This window comes from Schistocerca serialis, chromosome 3 (genome assembly GCF_023864345.2).
Source record: "Schistocerca serialis cubense isolate TAMUIC-IGC-003099 chromosome 3, iqSchSeri2.2, whole genome shotgun sequence".
Lineage (NCBI taxonomy): Eukaryota > Metazoa > Arthropoda > Insecta > Orthoptera > Acrididae > Schistocerca > Schistocerca serialis.
The window spans coordinates 343,979,459-344,003,417 of record NC_064640.1 but is presented as its reverse complement, the minus strand read 5'-3'; the positions used below and the strand labels follow the sequence as shown (position 1 = coordinate 344,003,417).

Here is a 23,959-nt window from a genome sequence, read left to right as displayed (position 1 = left end):
TTATTATTTTGATTTCGAGAATCATTGAGCTAACTGAAAATTCATCCTTTTCCACAAATTCAAACGAATGTTGCATTAACAATTAGCATAGGATGTAAACAAGGGAAGGTCACGAACTTCTGGGGTAAATGTTTATTAACGCACTTTTTATTTACATGTGTCTTTGGATAAACGTAAAATTACAGGTAAATATGAGAAACATACAATTTGTCCTGTCATCCTTTACTGTATGCGTGTTTTTTTCAAGTATCGCTCATGTCTGTGTAAGCCTCCAATAGATCACTGATCATATTCACCTTAACTTGCATTACTCCAATGTTTTATATTTGCGGCATCAGCGCCAGACCAAATTTTCTGTTCAGTTAAGGAATATGGCTATCTGTTACTTATTTGAATATGCTGGTTATGCTTCCATTTACCAACGCTATCATTTGCTGCATAACTTACAGGTCACGTAAGAAATACACAGAAGTAACAGTTTGATTTAAAAAAAGGAAGTGATTCGTACGACCAGCAGTTAATTCGTTTTCTTGGAATATTGAGGCTCATATTTATGGTTAGTAAAGTATTACCGAACACAAACTAGGATTAAATATATTAACTGACATTTAATTTCAATGGTATGATATGTTTGTATGTTGGCGACATTGAAATTGACGTTCAACTGTTCTATAAACTGTCTGTGTTTGCTGTTTAGTATATGAAAACATGGAAGAGGGGGAGGTAGGCTCGAAGTCACCGCTACAAGATGATCATAGATACCTTTCTGAAAGTTGTCATTCAGGTGATTCGTGCACTAGTGTACAAGAAGTGCGAAGTTCCGCAGAAACGAGCTCGATCATACGAACAATACCAACGACAGAGAACAGGTGCAATTTTGCGTTGCCTACCGAAAATGGTCCAGCGGTTTCTGCATCCCAACACCGTAACCATGCAAAAAGTAAAAGAATGCAGAAGCGTCATACTCGCACTAACATAGTGGAAAAATTGCTCAACAGAGAGGTTTGTTTTAGTTTCTGTTTACGTAAAAATAATTGCATATTTATACATTTCTGTAATTTAATTTGTTAGGAAACTGTATACGAAACCGCCCAGATTTTTGGAAGTCTTACAAACGATACAAAGTAAACACAGTGTTTGCGCTTAAGTTCATGACAATTTAGAGCCTTTTTATATCAGTGTTCATGCTTAATTAGTTCTATCAATACACGGTACCTCCACGTCAATTACATGCTGCACACAGTATTGATAGGCGTTTTACATTTTTGAAGAGAAAACATTTGGTTAGCCTTTTTTTCTCAGTAAGAAGGTTGTTTTGTGCTGTAGTCACGTGTGTAAACACAGAAAGTTGTTGATGATGAATGCAAACTTCGTAGAATGCATCGGATATATTTTGATGTGGGGCCTTGCTTAAAAAAAAAAAAAAAAAAAAAAAAAACTTCCCGACGTATGTATAGACGGATACTGACCTTTGTTTATTATTTTACTTATTGTTTACTTTACTGGACCAAAGCGTCTTTTAATGCTCGTTTACACCACATGCAGAACAACTGCTGTAAACATTCTCGTGTTTGACGTGTTGTGAGTTAGTGATTCCAGACTATTTTGGTTGCTTAGCTACATCCCAACAGGTATGACATTTTAGTAGACACTTAATGCCAACAGCAGACATGTTACATCAGTGTCTGTAAATAATTCCATAGGGCTCATTGGGAATTGATTATTTTGTGTAATGTTTAGCATTTTTGCTTTCATCAGCCCTCCTCCATGCTAAGGCAGTTAACATTCATCATATTATACTATCCATAATTCAGGTTGCTGATTATGTATGTAAATTTCATGAGCTCCCTTGTTCACTCACCCTTTTAAAACTGTTCATTATACTGTAGAGTAGCAATTTATGCTACTAATGCACTATAAAACATTTTCCTCATGCTCTCATTGGAGTTTGTAACATTAATCAGTAGTTGTAGGCCTATTATGGCTGTTGTGTGCCAGTGTGTTTTTGCTGTTTTAATGGTATTTCTGTGAATATAACGAATAAATGATGTGCGGTAATGAGTGAGAGTTAAGTTTGTGTTCAGGTCTTAAACTGCCTTTGTGTAAAGATTAGGAAAAAAATTCCTTTTGTGCGTGTATCAATGCTAAAAGAAATTTCTTGCTATAACTGCAGTTTCGCTCCTCTAAGCGAATGCCCGTTTTTATACCTTTCTTAGTCAGCAGCCTCTCAAAAAAGAAACCCTCTCTTTATCAGAAATGTTCACTACAGTTGATGTTCCGTGGTCCAGTAAGTTAAATTTTGTTGTGGAGTTAGTTAAAATTAGCCATATGCGTTAATTACACTGACTGGGAGCAACATAATTACCAGGTTAGTAACTTATGCTTGTCATATAGATTTCTACATTGTTAGCATTCCTTGTCTGTCATCTATTTCATTCCGCATAGACAAGGTGGAGTGTGGTCCATATGGGCTATTTAGTTGTTGTAACTTTATTTTCAGGGATTGTAGGATGTATGATATTATAAACTGATTATGCTAGAGGGATTGTGTTCATACTACTCAGCCTTTTAGAGCCATTTTAAGCTATTTTTTTAGGGCTTTGGAGGGAGGAAGGTACATGCTGATCCCTGTTTATCACAGAGAGAGTAGTGGAATGGAGGGAGTAAGCTGCACTTTTACAATGTTGTATAACCAATGAGAAGTTTGACATATAAGCTACAGATAATTAAAACTTAAGTATTGAATTCACTCAAAGTTGTGCTGCGGGTGCTCATGTGCTAACACGTTAACTGTATTTGCTCAGTATTTTCAGACATCAACCAGTTGCAGACAAGGGAGCTGCTGACTAGTATAATGTAGTAATTTAATCACCCAATGATATGGTTTCAGCTTAATACAAAGAACAGACAGGAGGTATGGTGAGCATCCAGGTATATGACAGGGATGACCATTCAAAGCAAAGGAGTCCAGTAAACATGGGCTCTAAAATGCATACCGTAAGAGCTGTGAGCACTTTGTTCATCTTTGATAGTATGAAACACATCTCTTCTACTGAAAACGTGCTCAGAGCTCTTAAGGCATGTAGTTTAGAGCCCATGTTTAGTAGTTTTTTTTGCTTCGGAAGATCATTTGTGTCATATCTCTGAATGTTGATTATTCCTCCTGGGACACCCTGCATGTACAGACATTTAAACACATGCATGTGTGTTTAGCGAGGGAAGGCAGGTGGTCGGCCATGGCAGTATTGAAAGAGCCCTTTCTAACTTTTGCTTGAAGTGATTTAGGAAAACCTAAATAAGGATGACAGGACAGAACATGAGCTACCATTCTCCCAAATCTGAGGTCAGTGTCCAAACAAATGCACTACCCCATAAATTTTGTATGTAATGTTCAATCCTCTTATATTTGTAAATACATTAGAAAAATGTAATTAAGAAGATGGGAAATATTTATGTACTGTTCACTTTGTGTCTCAAAATGAAAACGCTGCGCGCGCGCGCGCGCGCGCGCGCGCGCGCGCGCACACACACACACACACACACACACACACACACACACACGTAGATGAGTTGATGACCATGTCCATGCTGCCATGTCTTGGTTATATTTCCGTGTCTTTCCTTTAGTCTGTCTGAAAGACTGAGTCAGCGTCCCATTATGAGTCAGATGTTGGGCTCAGGTACATAGTGAGACATTAGTATTATGGGCTATAGATCTTGGGTGAGCAATTTCCCTGTAAAAAGAATTCTATTCTGTACTTGTAATACAAATATATTTTGGATAACTGGAAGCATCTGTCGTAAAGATTGAAATACTTTATTTTACAGATCTGTGTGACCATCATCAGTGCAAACTATTCGGACCTTGTAGACCCATATCATGAGAACACAACATTTTCATGAGGTGTAGCGTGTACTAAGACGATTACTTCCAACAGATATCTTCACATTTACTGTGTACAATAATTTTGAATTGCAGAGAAACCGATCTTGTGACATCGGCTGTTGCTGATCCAATATACATGGTTCCCCATGGAATTAGATATCTTATGTTATAATTTGACATAGTTGTTTTTGGTTGTCGCTTTCTTTTATTGGATGCATTTTTAAGAGGCTTGTTTTGTCTGCCATTTTAAATAAATATATTTCAGTTATATCTCTCTCATCTCCTTGGGCAAATTTTTATACAATTTTTGTCCCTGAGAAAGAATGCTGCTTTGAGGTTTTCATTTCCTTCATTAGCACAAATGTAGAAACTGCCTCTTGTTTGGTAATCATGCCGAGAACTATTTGTGATAGTCTTACTTACGTTTTTATGATCACAATAGATTAGTAGATGAACTCACATGCCATAGCTAGGATATCCTATCTTCAAAATGATTCATTAAAATGAGATCAACAATAACTTTTAGTTATTATACATGTGGCAGTTTGAAAACTGTCTCCATGTTACGTGCATTTGATCCCCAGAAAAGAACCTCATACGTGATATTTAATTGTACATAGGAATAAGTATATCATCACAAAGCATTACCTGTTGTCCACTGATGGACCCAAAAGGCATAATATGACATTCTTTTCCATTATTTTGATTCTCATTTTATAGAGTTTTTGTTTATGTTTAATGTAACAGAGTTGTGAGATTTTCCCCCCGTCTTTAAGCTGAAGTTCATGCTATTTGTTTTCCTCGCCTTCAGTGTTAATAAAAAGAAGTAAGCATATTGCACTGGTGTTCAACCATGTCAGTTGTGTACTATTAAGAATTGATACTCTTGAGAATTACGGCTGCCTCCAACCTCTTTGCCAAAAATTAAACTGAATATGCCTTTCACTGCAGTTTTCGTGGAAGTAATCAACCAGCTCATTATTCAGGAGGAAAAATGATTTGTTATATTTATTCTTCCATAGACCAATTAGTACAGTAGTATCAGACATGTTAGATACATAACATAAATTATATACATATATATAATGTTAACAAAGTAGGATAGGATTAGGTGTGGATAGGGCAGGAAGTCAGCCATGGCCTAATCAAAGGAACCATCCCAGCAGTCCTCTACAGCTCGGGGAAACCAAAGAAAACTCACATCAGGATAGCCGGATGGGCGAATGGTCACCTAAATCGCTCCGTTCCTGTATTAGGACAGTGGATGCACTGTTTTCTGTGTCCCTCCACCCCCCCTTCCCCCCCTTGACACTCTTTATATACTCTCCACTGCTAGTGCTGATATCTGTGTGACATTGAAAATAGGTGGGGTCACGCTAGTGTGACTGGACTGCATAGTTTGTTTTCTTCATATTAAGGGTCATATCAAAAGCTGTAGAAAGATCTAAATTAATTCCTCCAACACTATTGTTGTTATCCAAATTTCTAATTATTCCATTCGTTGTAATCATTTATTACTGTTTGTTCTTCTGTCTGTTTGAAAGCCATGCTGATTATTGCTCAGTAGGCTGTGGTCGTCTGAATACTTGGCAATTCATTGTTTCTTCAATCCCTCAATTACTTAAGAATAAATGCGTCAGCAATTTTCAGCTTTATGCCTATTCCAGCTCTTAAGTAAAGGCATCACTTTTGATATTTTTAATATTTTAAGTTGAAAGATTTGTAGTTGTGCAAATTGGGATTTTCCCTGTGCTATGTAACTGTAAGTAGTGTTGGAGTACATTATTTGCGGACAGTTGAACCTACTGATAACAAACATTGCCTTTCACCAATTTAGGGAGCTATAGATTGAAGTATTCTTCTAATTTGACACTATACAAGATTCCATTGTTAATAAACTGCCATGACAATGAAGAAAAATCTTAACAGGTGTTCTTAAAACTAATGTATATCATATTAACACTGTATCATTCGAACATTGTGCTATTTCACAACCTTCAGTTATTTAAATGATTTGCATATTTCAATTTTTTTTCCACATTCTATCTGCTCATGTGTGGTATCCATAGAATATGCTTCTAACATAATATTGCAGTTCTAGTACTGTAAACAAATGATCTTCTGCTTAATTCAGTAGACCTTTTGACCTGTCAAGGAAAAAAATATAATCTTAATATATAATAAAGGCATCACATTTAAAGGTTCAAACAGTACTGAGAGACTATCAAAACAAGTACAAAAGGGGTTCATTGCATATTCTTAAATTCACAGACTAGAGATATCTGATGTCTTACAGTTATCAATAAAACAGTAATGACTCAAAAATTACTAAAATGGGAACTAAGGGTAGAAACTTAATGTAGAATTTTTTGAGCATTGTTGCACAAGAAGTTGTGACTCAGCCAACACACAAATTTATTGCTCACTAAACTTCAGCATGATGTATGCTGAAAAATGTATCTCTCTAATGGCACAGATGTACTTTACCTTGTACATAATAAAATGGGGAATTTATTTTTATTGAAGTTATAACTTCAGTATTTTATCCAATATGCAAACAATTAACACAAATATACTTTTAAGGTGAAAAAGGGCTGAAGAATCTCCTGTTCACTACTATATTGTGGTAGACAAAATTTGATTACTAGCTGCAAGTGCAAAGGGAAGAAAGGGAAGTAAATTTGCCCATGCCCTGAGAAGTACAGTATGCTTGACTTATTTTTCTTAAAAGAAAGTATATGTTGGCATTGTAGAACCAGATTTTATGATCTTTGTCTGCTGTTAATGTCTACTATGGTGTATTTACATATGACATTATTCATGTACATGGATCTGTTGAACCTGCATTTTTTTTGCTCACTTTTTATTGTGTCAAATGTCCATGAATTACCTATATATAATTTGTGATTATCTTCTTGATGTATCTTAAAAGCATGTTATAGATAATACTTATTTAGAAAATCATACTGTAGCTTGTACTTGGTATTTTAGCTCACAGAGTTTTGTTGTACAAACAAGATGACTGAGACTGCTGCTGAAGATCAGAGGCTTTGCCAGTTGGTTTGTCAGTGTGCTATGGTGCTGAGAGTTGATCAATTTTATTGCAGATTTTCCTGCATTGAAGCAGTGCAGTGGAGGCCCATTTATTGAAATGAAAAGTAAATTTGAAAGTGTCAGAATTTGTAAATAATATACCGTATCAGTGTTAGATTCATGGCACTAAATCTGCTTTCTCATTCAGCTGTAGATACAGGTATAATTACAAATGCTTTAAGAAGTTCTTTCACAGAAGTGGGAATGTGTTGGGGATTTTCTTTATAGATATGAAAAATTTTAACTAGTGATGCACTGTGCTTTCATTTAATTTAAAATCCACCTTCGTACGTAAATAAGGAATTGACATGTCACCAAATAACACATGTTTATAACAATATGGAGACCATGTAGGTGAATTTAATTTAAAGTTTACTTTGCAACCTGTCTAGACTTGCATTAAGCAACCTTATATATGTTTATGTACAGTGGCAAAATTTGCAGCCCTGTGATCTCTCTTATTCACCAGTGTGGCTTTCAACGACTTGTTTTTCCTTTGTGATGGCCTAATTAATGTGTGAAGTTTAGGCAGATCGAGGATGCCAGTTTTTATATTTGCTAAAAGTGTAGAAAAAAGCTGTGTTCATTTAAGTGTCCATTAAACATATGACAGATAACATTGTTCTATATTATATGTATGTATTTATGATGATTGATTGTGCTTTAGCAGAAATTACTGTGAAACAGCTGTTATTGCTGTCTCTTGTCTAGCAAACTCACACTGTCATGATGAAAGATTTTTCTGGCTACAGAGGTGTTTTTTTTACATGGCATGATAGTGCAACAGCGGTACACCAAATAGAATTTTTAGAGCTTAATTCTGGTTCAGTCAGTCCTGAATTAAATTTCCCATTCCTTCTCTGAGTTTCACTTGATTGTTTTTCCAGTGATGTGTCCCAAATATTATATTTGGAGTGTCACTATCTTTGATTAATAAAAGTAAATTGGGAGATGGATGGTTGAATGAGGAAATATAATCCAAATAATTTTGTTCATAGATTGGAGGCAGCACGTCAGTGAGTGCTAGTTGTGGAAATTTAAATGTACGCCCTACATTGGAAAGATGTTTAGAAGTTAATCTGAGAAGTATTCTTCCAGCATCTGCCTTCAAGTTCAGGTAAGAATATATTGTCATAATTTCGTGTGCACTTGTATAATTGTGGAGAGTGATGAGGGGGGCTGGGGGTTACAGCTGAGGAAAATTATTCTATTTTTTGATTAACTGTCAAAATTGCAAAATATGAAGTATATCAATAGAAAAATTACTATGTGATAACTGAGTTTTGTTTAAATGTTCTTTTACAGTCACTCATTCCTGGGTTTATCAAAATGTGGTCAGTTCCTGTTATCCTATACATACACTGCTGAACTTGATGTGGTATCATTCAATACAGTACACAAATATAGGTTACACTGGTGGGCATTTGTTCCATATCAGAAAGCAAGAAAGGTTTCTGAAGTAGTATTGTTTGGTGATAGTGGGCCTATTTGCAGTCCTCTGTACATTTGCCTCTGTCAGTGGCCTTTGGATTACTCCAAAGTTGTCATTTATGGAAACAGGTATGTTTTGCATCTGCCGTATCTTTATAATGCTTAGCAGTGTACACAATCTGATCAAAAGTATTTGGACACCCTATGTAATGCAGAATTGACCTCTAAATGTCAAGAGAATTGGATCCACCAGTGTAGAAGGTGGTGGGGCGTATTGTGTTGTCAGTAGTGAGGCAGTAATAGCAGAATGAGTTGGTTACAAGAAATCATGAGCTTCAAATGTGGACGAATAATTGGGTGTCCCCTGAGTAACAGATCCATCACTGACATTTTATCCCTTATAAAACTGTCACTCAACTGTTGACATTGTGATTGTCAGGTGGAAACATGAAGGAACAACCTGAGCTAAATGAAGGCGAGGCAGACCTCGTGTACGGATGGGCAGCGATTGTAGAGTATCGTGGAGGGTGGCTGTAAAAGAATTGCTTGAAATTAGTGAAAGGAATTACTTGAGAGTCCTAAAGTGCTATAAGCAGTCCAGCTAGCAAAAGGGCTGTACATGGGGAGTTAAGCTCTTCATAATCCACACATTCCTGCAGTCATTGTATGTGATGTTTGAGGTGGGTATAAAGTGCAACACCCCTTTGTGGTGGGTGACTGAAAATGAGTGATGTGGAGAGATTAATCATGATATTCCCTTGGCAATCCAGTGGAAGAGTTTGGGTGTGACAAATGCCTGGAGAACATTACCTACCGTCGTGTAGTGCCTAGAATGAACTAAATGCAGAGGGGTATGAACATATTTTCCAACATTGTGAACTGCATACAGTAGAGGAACAGTTCAGAGATAATTATCAATGATATCAGCACGACAACACACTCCATCATAAAGCAGCATCTCTGAGTTGACGGTTTGTGGAAAATAATGTTCCTGAAATCGACTGGCTGGCTTAAGACTAGGTCAGGGCCAGCGGCAGTTTATCTAGTGCTCATAGTTTTGACAACACGTCACTTTTGACTAGCCCAAGGCCTGATACTTTCATGTAACTATTGAGACGTGAGAAGTACGCAACGAATTTCTAGTGCCAAAATAGAGACCATTCTATTCTTTGCTTTGATCAAAATATTCGACTGTGTTTTTTTTCCGAATATCTCACAAAATATGGGGTTGTGGTTAAGCTGGAATGTGACAGGTTGTGAGTGGGCAAAACCAGCGAATTTGAAAGCTAAAAAACTTGGTTGCGGTGACAGACTGATCTGTAGCTTAGCCCGAGGCCAAACTTAGTTTGGAATATGAAAGTGTTACAGAAATTAAATTAATAATCTTCTGTGTAACATGTATTTGCTTTTTCCAAATATGCCATGAATTTCAAGGTTGTGGTCAGCTTGCGACATAACAGCACCAGTGAATAATCTTGATTGTCAAAATATTTGCTTATAGGTTGTGATATTTTATCATGAGCATGTGACAGTATCCCTTTGAAACACTTTGTCTGTCTGTCTGTTGCTCTCTCATTGGCTCTGTAGACCCTCTTCCGTTCCCATCATACCTCTTAGCAAACATTCACAAGATTGCTGCATGAAATGTGTAAGTATAGCACTGGCCCTGTTCTAGACTTTTAGCTAGTGGTCTGCCCAATGTGCCAACCTGAAGCCAATGGAACGCCTATGGGATGTGTTACAACATTGACTTTGCTCTAGACTCCAAAGTGCAGCTGCTATTTCTGTTTTTGTCATTTGAGGAAGAATGAGCTGCCATTCCTTCAGTCACCAGCAGAATTCGAGCCATTGTAAAGGGGGAGGATTGACACACCCCATTTGTTCACTAATAGGTGTCTGAATCCTTTTGATCAGATAGCGTAGTTGAAGTAATTCTATATTAGTAATATACATAATTAGAACACAGATAGGTAATTTAGTAGCCTTGAAGAGTGTTGCTGTGTCTTTCATTTGTGATATAATATTTGAATCCAGTAGCAGCAGCTTTCATCATAAAGCAACAAATATACCAGCAAACCACAAAATGAAAACATTTTTGTTGCTTTTCTAGATCATTCCTTTATGTCTAGAAAACATGTTTTATGCTGAATCTGTAGAACTAGTGCTTTCTGTAGAATGAGTACTATCTGTTCCATATCCTGTATTTATGCACTGTTTAGTGAAAGCTTTTGTACAAGACTCTGAAGTACCTTCTGTACTATATGCACAGTGTAACTTGGCACCCCACTCAAGGTGTGCTGGAAGTGAAGGAATAAGCACAAGCCCTTCTGTTCACTCCCAGCACTCCGTATGCAAGGTGTCAAATTGGATTGTGTGTATAGTAGGGCTTCATATATTTGATACTGATGAAGTTCAGTGTCATAATCATTACAGTTTCATGTCAAAAGTGTAAATAATAATAATAATAATAATAATAATAATAATCCCCGTGGAGGCCCGGGAAAAGAATAGGCCTCCGGTATGTTCTGCCAGTCGTAAAAGGCGACGAAAAGAACAAACCACTAATAGGGCTAACCCCCCTTTTAGTGTGATTAGTTGGTTCAGGACAGAACTAAAGAAGCCTCGGACAAGCGCCGTCATGGTCGGGGACGACACTTGAACCCTATGCCCGCCCACAATGGTAACGACACTGCTAGCCAACTGGAAAATGATTTAAATCCAAATAGAGGTGTTTTGCAGGATATGCTTCCTGCAACCACCCCAGAAGGAAAACAAAGACAGAGGATGAGATGGTCAGATGAAGTTAATCGACACCTCATGTTCTGTTATTACCAAGCAACAAACCTAGGAACCAACACAACTGGATACAGATCACAAGTATACACAACATTTATTACCAGATACCCAGAATTAAAATTTTTAACAGAACGACGACTAGCTGATCAGATCCGTGTAATAACAAAAAAATAACAGGATACCCCAGTCAGAATTAGAAAACATCAAACAACAGGTACAACAAATACTGGAACAAAATAATGTGCAATCAGAAGAAGAAGAAAATACAGTAATGGACTCAAACATCCCAGAGCAAACAAACAAAGAACAACACGCACCAATTAAACAATCAGAGGAAAACGAAATCTTAAGACAGCCACCAGAACAAGCACAAATAGAACACGAAGTGACACAGATGTTACATATAGAAGAAAAATTTCAGCTAACATATATAGGATACAAAGACACAAATACAGACATTAGACCATTCTTGCATAGACCACCAAATAACCCACAAGTCGAAACAACAATAAAAACTATCAACACAATCATACACAACAAAATAAATGAAAACACAACTATGGAAGAGTTACAACTACTGGTTTATATAGGAGCACTCACTACACTAAATATACACACTAGGCAGAGATCAGAACCAACCAACACACAGAAGAAACCCACAAAACCAGCATGGCAACACAGGCTACAGATCAGAATAGAAAAACTAAGAAAGGACATCGGACAGCTAACACAATTTATAAGAAATGAAATGTCAGAAAAAAAACGAAAAAGGTTAGGTAAAATCTCACAAGAAGAAGCGACAGAGCTATTAGATGAAAAGAAACAGAAATTACAAGCATTGGCCAAACGACTTAGAAGATACAAAAAAAGTGAAAATAGAAGAAAACAAAACCAAACATTCAACACAAACCAAAAGAAATTTTACCAGACAATAGATAACAAACACATTAAAATAGACAATCCACCAAACATAACAGACATGGAACACTTCTGGAGCAACATATGGTCAAACCCGGTACAACATAACAGGCATGCATGATGGATACAAGCAGAAACAGACACATACAAGATGATACCACAAATGCCTGAAGTGACAATTTTGCAACATGAAGTCACCCAAGCAATTAATTCTACTCACAATTGGAAAGCCCCTGGAAAAGATAAAATAGCAAATTTCTGGCTAAAGAAGTTCACCTCACACATTCACATCTAACTAAATTATTTAACAGTTACATTGCAGACCCATACACATTCCCTGATACACTTACACATGGAATAACTTATCTGAAACCTAAAGATCAAGCAGACACAGCAAACCCGGCAAAATATCACCCCATAACATGCCTACCAACAATATACAAAATATTAACTTCAGTCATTACACAGACATTAATGACACATACATCACAGAACAAAATTATAAATGAAGAACAAAAAGGCTGTTGCAAAGGAGCACGAGGATGTAAAGAGCAACTGATAATAGATGCAGAGGTGACATATCAAGCTAAAACTAAGCAAAGGTCACTACACTATGCATACATTGATTACCAAAAAGCTTTTGATAGTGTACCGCACTCATGGTTACTACAAATATTGGAAATATACAAAGTAGACCCTAAATTAATACAGTTCCTAAACATAGTAATGGAAAAATTGGAAAACCACACTTAATATCCAAACAAATTCAAATAATATCACATCACAACCAATACAGATTAAGCGTGGAATATACCAAGGAGACTCATTAAGTCCTATCTGGTTCTGCCTTGCCCTGAACCCACTATCCAACATGCTAAATAATACAAATTATGGATACAATATTACTGGAACATACCCACACAAAATCACACATTTGCTATACATGGATGATCTAAAACTACTGGCAGCAACAAATCAACAACTCAACCAATTACTAAAGATAACAGAAGTATTCAGCAATGATATAAATATGGCTTTTGGAACAGACAAATGTAAGAAAAATAGCATAGTCAAGGGAAAACACACTAAACAAGAAGATTACATACTGGATAACCACAGCGACTGCATAGAAGCGATGGAAAAAACAGATGCCTATAAATATCTAGGATACAGACAAAAAATAGGAATAGATAATACAAATATTAAAGAAGAACTAAAAGAAAAATATAGACAAAGACTAACAAAAATACTGAAAACAGAATTGACAGCAAGAAACAAGACAAAAGCTATAAATACTTATGCTATACCAATATTGACCTACTCATTTGGAGTAGTGAAATGGAGTAACACAGACCTAGAAGCGCTCAATACACTTACACGATCACAATGCCACAAATATAGAATACATCACATACATTCAGCAACAGAAAGATTCACATTAAGCAGAAAGGAAGGAGGAAGGGGATTTATCGACATAAAAAACCTGCATTATGGACAGGTAGACAATTTAAGAAAATTCTTTATAGAACGAGCAGAAACTAGCAAAATACACAAAGCAATCACTCGTATAAATACATCGGCTACACCATTGCAATTTCATAACCACTTCTACAACCCCTTAGATCACATAACATCAACAGACACGAAGAAAATAAATTGGAAAAAGAAAACACTACATGGCAAGCACCCGTATCATTTAACACAGCCACACATCGATCAAGACGCATCCAACACATGGCTAAGAAAAGGCAATATATACAGTGAGACGGAAGGATTCATGATTGCAATACAGGATCAAACAATAAACACCAGATATTACAGCAAGCATATTATTAAAGATCCCAATACCACAACAGATAAATGCAGACTTTGCAAACAACAAATAGAAACAGAAGATCACATCACAATACTAGCAAATACAGAATACCCCAGAAGACATGACAATGTAGCAAAAATAATACATCAACAGCTTGCCTTACAACATAAACTTATAAAACAACACGTTCCCACATACAAGTATGCACCACAAAATGTACTGGAGAATGATGAATACAAATTATACTGGAACAGAACCATTATAACAGATAAAAAAAACACCACATAACAAACTTGACATCATACTCACCAATAAAAAGAAGAAATTAACACAACTAATCGAAATATCCATACCCAATACAACAAATATACAGAAGAAAACAGGAGAAAAAATTGAAAAATACATCCAACTGGCTGAGGAAGTCAAGGATATGTGGCATCAGGATAAAGTTGACATTATACCAATTATACTATCAGCTACAGGAGTCATACCACACAATATCCACCAGCACATCAATGCAATACAGCTACATCCAAGCTTATATATGCAGCTACAGAAGTCAGTAATTATTGATACATGTTCAATTACCCGAAAGTTCCTAAATGCAATATAACACATACCATACAGTTAAAAGGAAGTGACGCTTGATCAAGGTCTGCGTCACTTTCCATTTTTAACCAGTCTTAATGTCTGAGAAAGTAAAGAATAATAATAATAATAGATCTTTGTCATTATGTTTTTTATGAAGAGTTCTTCATTTGCATAATTGGTTTTAGGAAATTGTCATTACGTACATTATGGTATTGTACGACTTCTAGTCATTTGCTTTCCCATTATACACATAAGTAGAGTGAGGGAAAAATGACTGTCTATATGCCTCACTACTAGACCTAATTTCTCTTAGTTTTTCTTTGTGATTCGTATGTGAGTGAAGTGTACATTGGCAGACAACTTCAAATGCTGGATCTCTAAATTTTCTCTATTGCGATCCTCAAAAAGAACGTCACCTTACCTCCAGGGACTCTCATTTGCATTCCCGAAGCATGTGCATAATACTTGGTCAAACCTACCATGAGCAAATCTAGCTGTCTGCCTCTGACTGGCTTTGATGCCTTCCTTCAATCTGATGGTTTGCAGGATATCATGTGAGAAAAGGGAAAACTGAATTTCACACAAGTGATGCTTCCCTAAATCCGTGCTGGTTTGTAGAGAGAAGCTTTTCTGTCTCAAGGAAATTTATTGTATTTGAACTGAGACTACGCGTAAGAATTCTACAACAAACTCGTGTTAGAGATATTGGTCTGTAATTTTGTGGGTCTTATCTTCTACCCTTCTTATATACAGAAGCCATTGGCACTTTTTCCTGTTGTTGGGAACTTTGTGTTGGCAAGAGGTTTGCGATAAATGCAGGTTAAGTAAGGGCCCAATGCCATAGAGTACACTGTGTGAAACTGGATTCCATCTGGACCTGGCGACATAACATTTAATAATTGTGTGTGTATCCTCATGCTATGCTTGTAAAGTGTACTGCTCCATTTACCAGATACTAGAGGAACACTTTACCCCTGGTGTGAGAGCTCAGTGAGGTGGCGCAGTTGTCAGACACATTGGTCTCCAATTTGCTAGAAGCAGGATTCAAATCACTGTCGGGCCATCCATGGGGTCCCCTAAATTAAAATGAATGCCAGAATGGTCCTTTTGAAAAGGACATGCTCAATTTTCCTCCAGAGCTCCTGTTCCAACTTTAACGACCTAATCAGCATTGGGATTTAAGCAAAAATAATACTCACTATCGTTTAGTAGTATCTGCTGGAGGTTTAGAAGGAAGATTGTTCCTCAGGTGTACTGTGCAGTTCATGTTGCACCACAGCATTGATCACTGTTACAACTTCAAGAGCTGACATGACCTGCTACAAATTGCTAATTATAGCTCTACGAAGTGTATTTGCTATTGGAGCATTTGGCATGTCATTACTCTCCACAAAACTGTTGTCAATCTTAGGTGTGTGCCAATCAAACGGAAAACCACTGTTAGATTTATTGACATTGTCAGTAGCTGTGAAGCACTACAGGGACATGTTAAATTCACATATAATGTGAAATTGCTTAATCAGTCAGAATTTGGTCATAATATTTTGACACATAGGACAAAACTGGCAGTTTGTAAGTATTCCACAAGTGGAGCTCTGTTCCACATTTCCCAGCTATCACTGGTAATGGCATTGTAAGCTGCATTTCTGAGTATGTCCTAATGTACCTACCTCAGCATGTAGGTAATTGAGAAACTTTTAGACAATGCATGTATCCTCGTGCACTGGGAATTTTGCTAGTGTTTGGGACTAACCTGCTGGCCATCGGTCTACTCAGAATTTTGAATTTCATTTTACGCCTCGATTGCAAGAATTCACAGAACTGTATTTGTTTGCACTAGGAAGGACCCAATTTGAAATTCCCAGCCAGCCATCCAGATTCAGGTTTTCCATAATTTCCCCTAAATTGTTGATTTCCTTCCCCAATCTGAGCTTGTGCTCCATCTCTTGTACATAAATTCATCAGGACATTAAATGCTTATCTTCTTTTATTATCTGTCTTGTTTTGTTTTCTTGATCCCTATATGAGATACAAAATGGAGAAAACTGAATTGCTGCACAGGCTTCTTTGAATTCTGCTTATCTCAGTTTACCTGACAGCTTTTGTGAGATCAGTGCCCATAGATCCCCATTTAAGTTTTGTGTTTCCGTTATTTTTATGGCTTGCATTGAGTTATTGTAGTCCTAGCAACGAGCATCAGAATCAATTCAACCTGTGCTGATAAGACTACATGATAAAGAATGTAATGCTGGATCAGCTGTCCAGTATTGGTCACATTAGCATTGTATGTGGTTCCTTTGTAGATGCACCACACTTTTTCAAAACCATTCCAACAATTTTGCCTTCCATTCAGCTCCCCTACCACTGATGCCACATGTTTGTCCCATTTACTGTCACTTTGTATCATTCACATGGACACTTAAGCAATTTGATAGGCTTAATAAGCTAACCACTGATCTTGTAATTGGGAACTATTGTGTTCTTTCTCTTTTTTATGAACATTATCTTGTATAGATGTACATTGAGGGAGATCTGCCATCCAGTACAAGGAGTATAAGTACTGTCTAAATCATTCTGCATGCACTTAAGATGATTCAGTGATGAAACTTGTATTTAAAAAACTGCATCATCAATGAAAAATCTGAGTATGTTACTGATTTCCTTTGATGAATGATGCATGTACAGTGTGTCCCAAGGTGAATGGTCAGTTCTGAGGGATCTTGCAGGAACAGTAATTCAAAGCAAAAAAGTCTAGTAAACTTGGGCTCTAAACTGCACACCTTCAGAGCTTAGAGCACTTTTTCCATGGAAGAGATATGTTTCAGATTAGTGAAGATGAAAAAGTGCTCATAGCTCTTTAAGATATGCGTTTAGAGCTTATGTTCATGAGACTTTTTTTGCTTGGAGTGGTTGAACCCGTCATATCCCTTAATGTTGACCATTCCTCATGGAGCACACTGTATATTGAGAACTGAGCAGTCCTTTATGCATCCTTGGTGATCACCCAATGTTAATTAAGCTACTAATGCATGTTTTCCAACCAGTATAATGTATTGAATGCAGTTAGTAAAAGAACTTGGTTGCATATTTGTGAAGATACCCCATGTGATTGCTCCTTGATTATCAGCTGAAAAGGTGGTAGTATGAAATACCTTTCAGAAATGAAGGAAGACAGAATCAATCTATTTACCTGCTTGTGCATTTCACGGGGGAACCTCATATTTGAGCTTAGTTTGACATTGGGAATATAGGTCACTTTTCCTGTGCAACTATCATTGCATATTTCAATAAACAGGGGTGATATGACCTTTTCCAGCATGTGGGACTATTTGTTGCACAAAAGATTTAAAAACATAATAGAGAAGAGGCTTCTCCCAAACCATGTTCGATGTAAACTATTATGGGAATATGTTCATGGCCTGGTGCCATACTTTTTTCAATTGTTTTTGTACTGATAGTGCTTATTTAAAGATCTCATCCCTACATTCTCTTTCTTCGTATACCTCGTAACACTTTCAAAGTACCCCAGCAGATAAATTAGTTTTAGAAAAGATTTTTTACTGCTGGAAGCAATAAGTTGTTTTAATATTGAATGAGAACAACATACAGCAAAAATAGATTTCTTTGTATACTTAATGCTAATGGACAGGAAGACACTCATTCCATTGGGGGATGATATGATGGGAAACCAATATTTTATTTCTTAATATAATTCCATGTAGAAAATTTTTTAATATTGTCATGAAATATTGTTCAGGAAGATCACTTACTCTGTGCTGACTTGTGTAACAGTCATTCTCATCTTGTTAGCAGCTTTTTGTAAGCTAAGTTCCCATACCAGCTGTTTAATTATTTATTTACTTGGGGATTTTAGACATCAGTACCTATGCTTGATGTCTACACATGATGATTGTAATTTTATTTATTATCTCCTCAATGTTGACCTTAACTCATTGTCATGGATGTACAGAAATACAAGAAAATACATAAGTATAAGCTGCGATTTCCATATTTGGTGCCCATGTTGTAATACTTTTAATCATAATTTTAAAAAAATGCACTCAAGAGGACAGGTCTTTATAACATAACTCAGCTGATGGAATTGGTAGTGTAAATAAGACTTGGATAAAAATCTACTCACTAAGTGGCAGCAGAACACACACGTAAGAAGGTTATAAATAGGCAAACACTCTGAGCCAGTGACTCCTTTCTGAGGCAGTATGGTTGAAGGGGAAGGAAGAGGGGTGAAGGAAAAAGACTGGAGAGATGGATTTCCTGAAATCTACCCTTTTTCTTAGACCTCTCCAGTCGTTTTCCTTCACCCCTCTTCCGTCCCCTTTAACCCTTCTGCCTGAAAAAGGAGCCACTGGCTCTGAAAGCTTGCCTAATTATAACCTTCTTTTATGTGTGTTTTCTTTCTGCTGCCATTTGGTGAGTAGATTTTTATCTAAATAATTAATTTATTTTGTTAAAAATTGTTTTTGTTGTTAAATGAGACTAATTTGTTACAGTAATCACTCAGTTGAGCATCTGAACACAAGGAAAGAGTGGCCATATTAAGATTTACTGAAAATAACCGTTAGCAATGGCTGTATGAATATGAAGCTTTATTTATTCCCCAACCAAGATAGAGGACTACTTTTTTCTTATGTTTACTATGACAAACAGGCATCACAAGTATAACAGTGAAGTTTGTGAATGCAACAATGGCAAGACCGAATTATTCAATTCCACAACGAGTGTTTGTTTATGATTCGTATATGCGTACAGTGTTCGCTTGTATTGGTTGGAGATTATTTGAACAGAAGTTCCCAGGTGTTTGAGTTCAGAGTCATGATGCAGTTCATAAATTAGTGAATACATTTCATGAAATGGGAAGTGTTAAAGACAAGAAGCCTAAATGATGGCATACAGTGCTCACAGAAACTCATCTCGATGATAATGCATACTGCCTGTAAAATTCCCCTAAAAAGTCTCTTTGGTGGCTTTTGCAGCGGACACAAATATCGTGCACCTCTATAAAAAGAGGTGCTAAGCTGCTTGGGGTAAGCCCCTATAAAGTATCAGTAGTACAAGAACTTTGACCTGGTGATCCTGTGCACAATGTTAAGTTTTGCGAATGGGTTTTAAAACAGGTGCTTGATGGTGAAATGGATCGTTATTTCATTCTGTTTTCAGACGAGACTTGGGTCCATTTACACAGGCATGTTAATTCCCAAAACTGTCAACATTGGAATGCAGGTAGACCTGTTGTGCTTTGAGGAAACCCTTCATGATCAGAAAATAGGGATGTGGTGCACAGTTAGTGGGGACAGAATAATAGGCCCATTTTTTTTTAATGACACAGTTACAAGTGAAAGATATGTACAAAACATTTTGTGACTATTTTTTAGTGAACTGAGTAAAAGAGAATGAAGCTTCGCATTTTTTCAACAGGATTCAGCAAGGGCTCCTATGCCACTGTTTCTTTGCACACAATTCGCAATGTGTTCGATGAGAGTGATTAGTAACAATATCTGGCCCGCAAGAAGTCCGGATTTAACTCTGTGTGATTTTTGTGTGTGGGGTGCACTAAAGGACAAAGTTTACACCACAAGTACTCACATGATAGAGGAACTCAAGGATAGTATCTGTGAATCAATTAATTCAATATCTCAGAGAGAATTATATCATGTGATAAATAATTTCTTGAGCAGATGTCAGAAATGCATGGAAAATAATGGTGGGCAGTTTCAGCATTTCCTTGCATGACATGGGCGAGTACAGAATTTATTTGCTTATAATTTAAATCGAGTCATATCGTACCACAGCAGTAGACAGGTGACACGACATCTGACTGGCGGGCAACGGAGCACACTCTGCCCAGCATCTACTGTGCCGCACAGGCGGTCATCAGATAAATGGAGCACCCATTAATTCTTCCTAGGTTGTCCTCTTTCTTTCTTTCTTTCTGTACACTTTCCCTTCAAGAATGTTAATGATGAAAGTGTTGTCTGATGGCACGTCCAATAAATTTTATTTTTCTCTTTTTCATTTCTTTTAATAATCAACTCTTTCCATAGACTTCCTTGAAGACTTGCAGGTTGGTTTTCTTCTTTCTGTCCACCTCATTCTTTTCATTTTCCATCCTGTTGACATTTCTGCAGCTTCAAATAGACTCCTTTCCAATTTATCCAGATTTCAACTTTCACGCTAACAATTTTGCAAAAGAATTACCTGGCACCCATATTAATAAGTTTGCTGACTAATATGTTTCTCTTAGTCACGACTGTTTTGCCAGTGCATCCTTTCACTTGCATCGAGCATCTGTTCCCCTCTGTGTATCCCCTCTCCTCTCCAATAGTGTGCACAAGACCAAAATTGCTTCTCTTGTTCCTCTGCCTTCTCTAAATCCAAACTGTTCTTCTCCAATCTACTTATCTATGTTTCCTTTTACCTGGCTCTTAACTATATGACAAGTATTTTGGAGGCATGTAATAACATTGATAGTGTTGTATAATCAGTGCAGTCAACGGTCTTTCCTGTTTTAAGCATGGTAATGGTTCTGCATTGTGTGAGGTTGTCTGGCATGATCCCTCTTTTGTAGCAGTCATTTATTACCGTGAACAGTTGTTTGTGTTGTTACTTAAATTTTTCAACAGTTCAGGAAAGATATCATGAACACAAGTTATTTTCTGTATTTAAGACTATGAAGGGCATTTTCAAATTCACATCTGACAATTGGAGAACCTAGCTTTTCTCTTTCACACCCATTGATAATTTTGATTAGATTATTTTCATTCTTGGAAGTCTGTCATTGTACAGTCACCGCATGTATTCTTTCCAATGAGCACGTTCCTCATCTTTGTAATCGGTAACATTCCCTCTTCATTTAGTACTACTACAAATTTTGTTCTAGGTTTATACTGAAGGGCTCTTATTTTCTTCTTCCTTTATATCTTCAGCAATGCTTTTGGTCCAGTCATCTTTTTCTTCTCTCTATTTGCTTCTGATGTAATCTTTTGTAGTCATGTACATTGTTTTCCTTCCTGACCTCATTCCTTTCCTGGATTACATTCAATATCTCTTCTGTGTATGGTCATAACCTATGCCTGGACCTGGATAGCTGTGGCACGATTTTATCTGATTCATGTATATATGCTTGATTAATATATAATCTAACTGAAATCATCTTTTGTGCAGTGCGTACCATGTGTACCTTCTACTGAGATGAACTTCAAATAACGTGTTTGTAATAACTATATCATTTTGATTGCAGAAATCTACCAAATGTTCACCTCTTACATTTGTTTTCCTCAAGCCAAAATTCCCTATTATCTTATTGCCTTTCTCAATATCTTCATACTTCTTCCACTTCTTCCAAGTCGTGAGCCAATGTTGGGAAGTATGTCTGAATTATTGCCTAGTTCACAGATGTAATGTTTTATTTCAGTCATCACTATCCAATCACTGACATGGTCAAATATTATTTTCCGTACTCATCATTTTCCTCTTATGATAACTGCCACTCCATGTTTCTTCTTTTCTCACCACTGCTATAAATTACTCTAAACTCATTGTTGTAGAAATCTCCCTTTCCTGTCCATCTTTTCTCCCTTTCTTTTTCATCTTGTCTCATATGTATTTTTCTTCTTGCCTTAACTGCTTATCGTCCACATGTCACTTCTGTAGACTACACTCAAGACAAATATCTTCAGAAAAGGCTTCCTAACATTTCTGTTGGTATTAGACAAGACATTAAAATCCCATTTTTCTCAGAAATGGTTTTCTGTCTATTACCAGTCTGCATTTTGTCCTCTCTACTTTGGCGATCATCAGTTATTTTACTGCGCAAGTAGCAACACTACTACTTTTATTTTCTCACTAGCTGGGTACCTGTCTTTGCCCAGGTATGTATTTACTTCAGTTCTATCAGACCATCTTCTCCTGCCCTCCGCCCCCCCCCCCTCCTCCTCCTCCTCCTCCTGCTCCTCCTCCACCACCTCTCTTTGTTCACCTCCTCCTTCCCCACTCTTTCTCTGTCAGTCTCCTGTTCGTCCCTTTCACAGTTCATTTCCCTCTCCCACACCCCCGCACTGTGTCTATCTCCTCCTCCCCCATATCTGTGTCCATGCCCTCCTTCCCCTCCTCCCTCTGCCTGTCCATTTCTTCCTCCCCCCTTCTCTCCCCCCATTATCACCCCCACCCTAATAGAAGGTTACCATGTCTTACCCCCACGGTATTTCTTTCCAGATAGTACTAAGCTTTGTTGAAATCGATCAAAGGGTTTATGAGGAGCTTTTTACCCACTGCTTTGCCAGTCACACATATTTTACATATTCTGAATATATTTAACACACATTTGTTCATGTATGTCACCTGAATTGGTAGCAAATTTTGCCCTGTGATTTCATTCTCAACCCAATCTTTACAACATCATACCACCTGAACAATTTGTCATACAATATTATAATTTTGCAGGTATGTTCAGTGGTATATTTGGATACTGTCTACATTTTTTTTTATGAATACAGTTGGTAATATGACATAGTAAATTAAAACAACATGCCTGATGTGGTAGTTTTACTGCATGAAGAGCAAAAATGTAATAAGTGATAAACTTTTTTCTTTCCATCATTTTGTGGGGGTTGTCGGTGGGGGGGGGGGGGGGGGGGGAGGTAATGTAAAGGTTTGAAAATTTGTTGCAAGTCACTAAGGGCTCTCATTATCAAATACTGGATGAGTAAATTCTGCAACTTCTGATGTCATGAGTTGCACTACTTTACCCAAAAAAACAGTAGATAAAGGCACCCAGGTAGATGTCGTGTTCCTTGACTTCTGGAAAGTGTTTTATAGAGTTCCACAGTGATGTCTAATGAAAAGAATGCAGAATGTCATCCTGAATGGAGAGAAATCTTCAGATGTAAAAAGAGAAATCTTCAGACGTAAAAAGTAGCTTCAGTTGTACCTTAGGGGACTGTTATTGGACCATTACTCTTCACAGTATATATAAGTGACCTAGTAGATAATGTTTGGAGTTTATCAGAAAGGTGTCGACGCAATTGCACGTCCTGTAAAGTCTTGTTCCAGATTACGGAATGACCCTGTTGTTAGAAACAGTCAGTGTCCTCCAGGCACAAAAATTGCTGCGTACCTCACTACTACACACCTTCCCTGTCTGGGTGGAACCGCACCATACTTTAAATTCCTCGCGTGGAGTCGTTTATACACGCTCCCTCAATGGATTGTCTGACGAAGAAATTCAGCACTACCTGTCTGACCAGGGCGTAACGGCTGTTCACAGGGTTATGAAAAGGGTTGACACGAACATCATTCCAACCCGCACTGTCTTCTTGACATTTGACAAAGTTCAACTCCCATCGAAAATCAAAGCAGGCTATGAGATAATTTCCGTTCGTCCTTACGTCCCAAACCCTACGCGTTGCTAT

The 23,959-nt window shown here is 37.2% G+C and overlaps 1 protein-coding gene across 1 annotated transcript in view; it reads left to right on the top strand.

The window, feature by feature from the left end:
* The first annotated feature begins 722 nt into the window (after nucleotides 1-722).
* The window catches only part of LOC126470155 (uncharacterized), a 123,599-nt gene continuing 100,362 nt past the window's right edge, over nucleotides 723-23,959 (top strand). Inside the window, exons 1-3 of the mRNA XM_050097773.1 lie at nucleotides 723-1,002; nucleotides 7,978-8,096; nucleotides 8,285-8,539. Coding sequence (XP_049953730.1) covers nucleotides 949-1,002; nucleotides 7,978-8,096; nucleotides 8,285-8,539 — 428 coding nt within the window. The 5' untranslated portion in view covers nucleotides 723-948. The remainder of the gene's footprint in view (nucleotides 1,003-7,977; nucleotides 8,097-8,284; nucleotides 8,540-23,959) is intronic.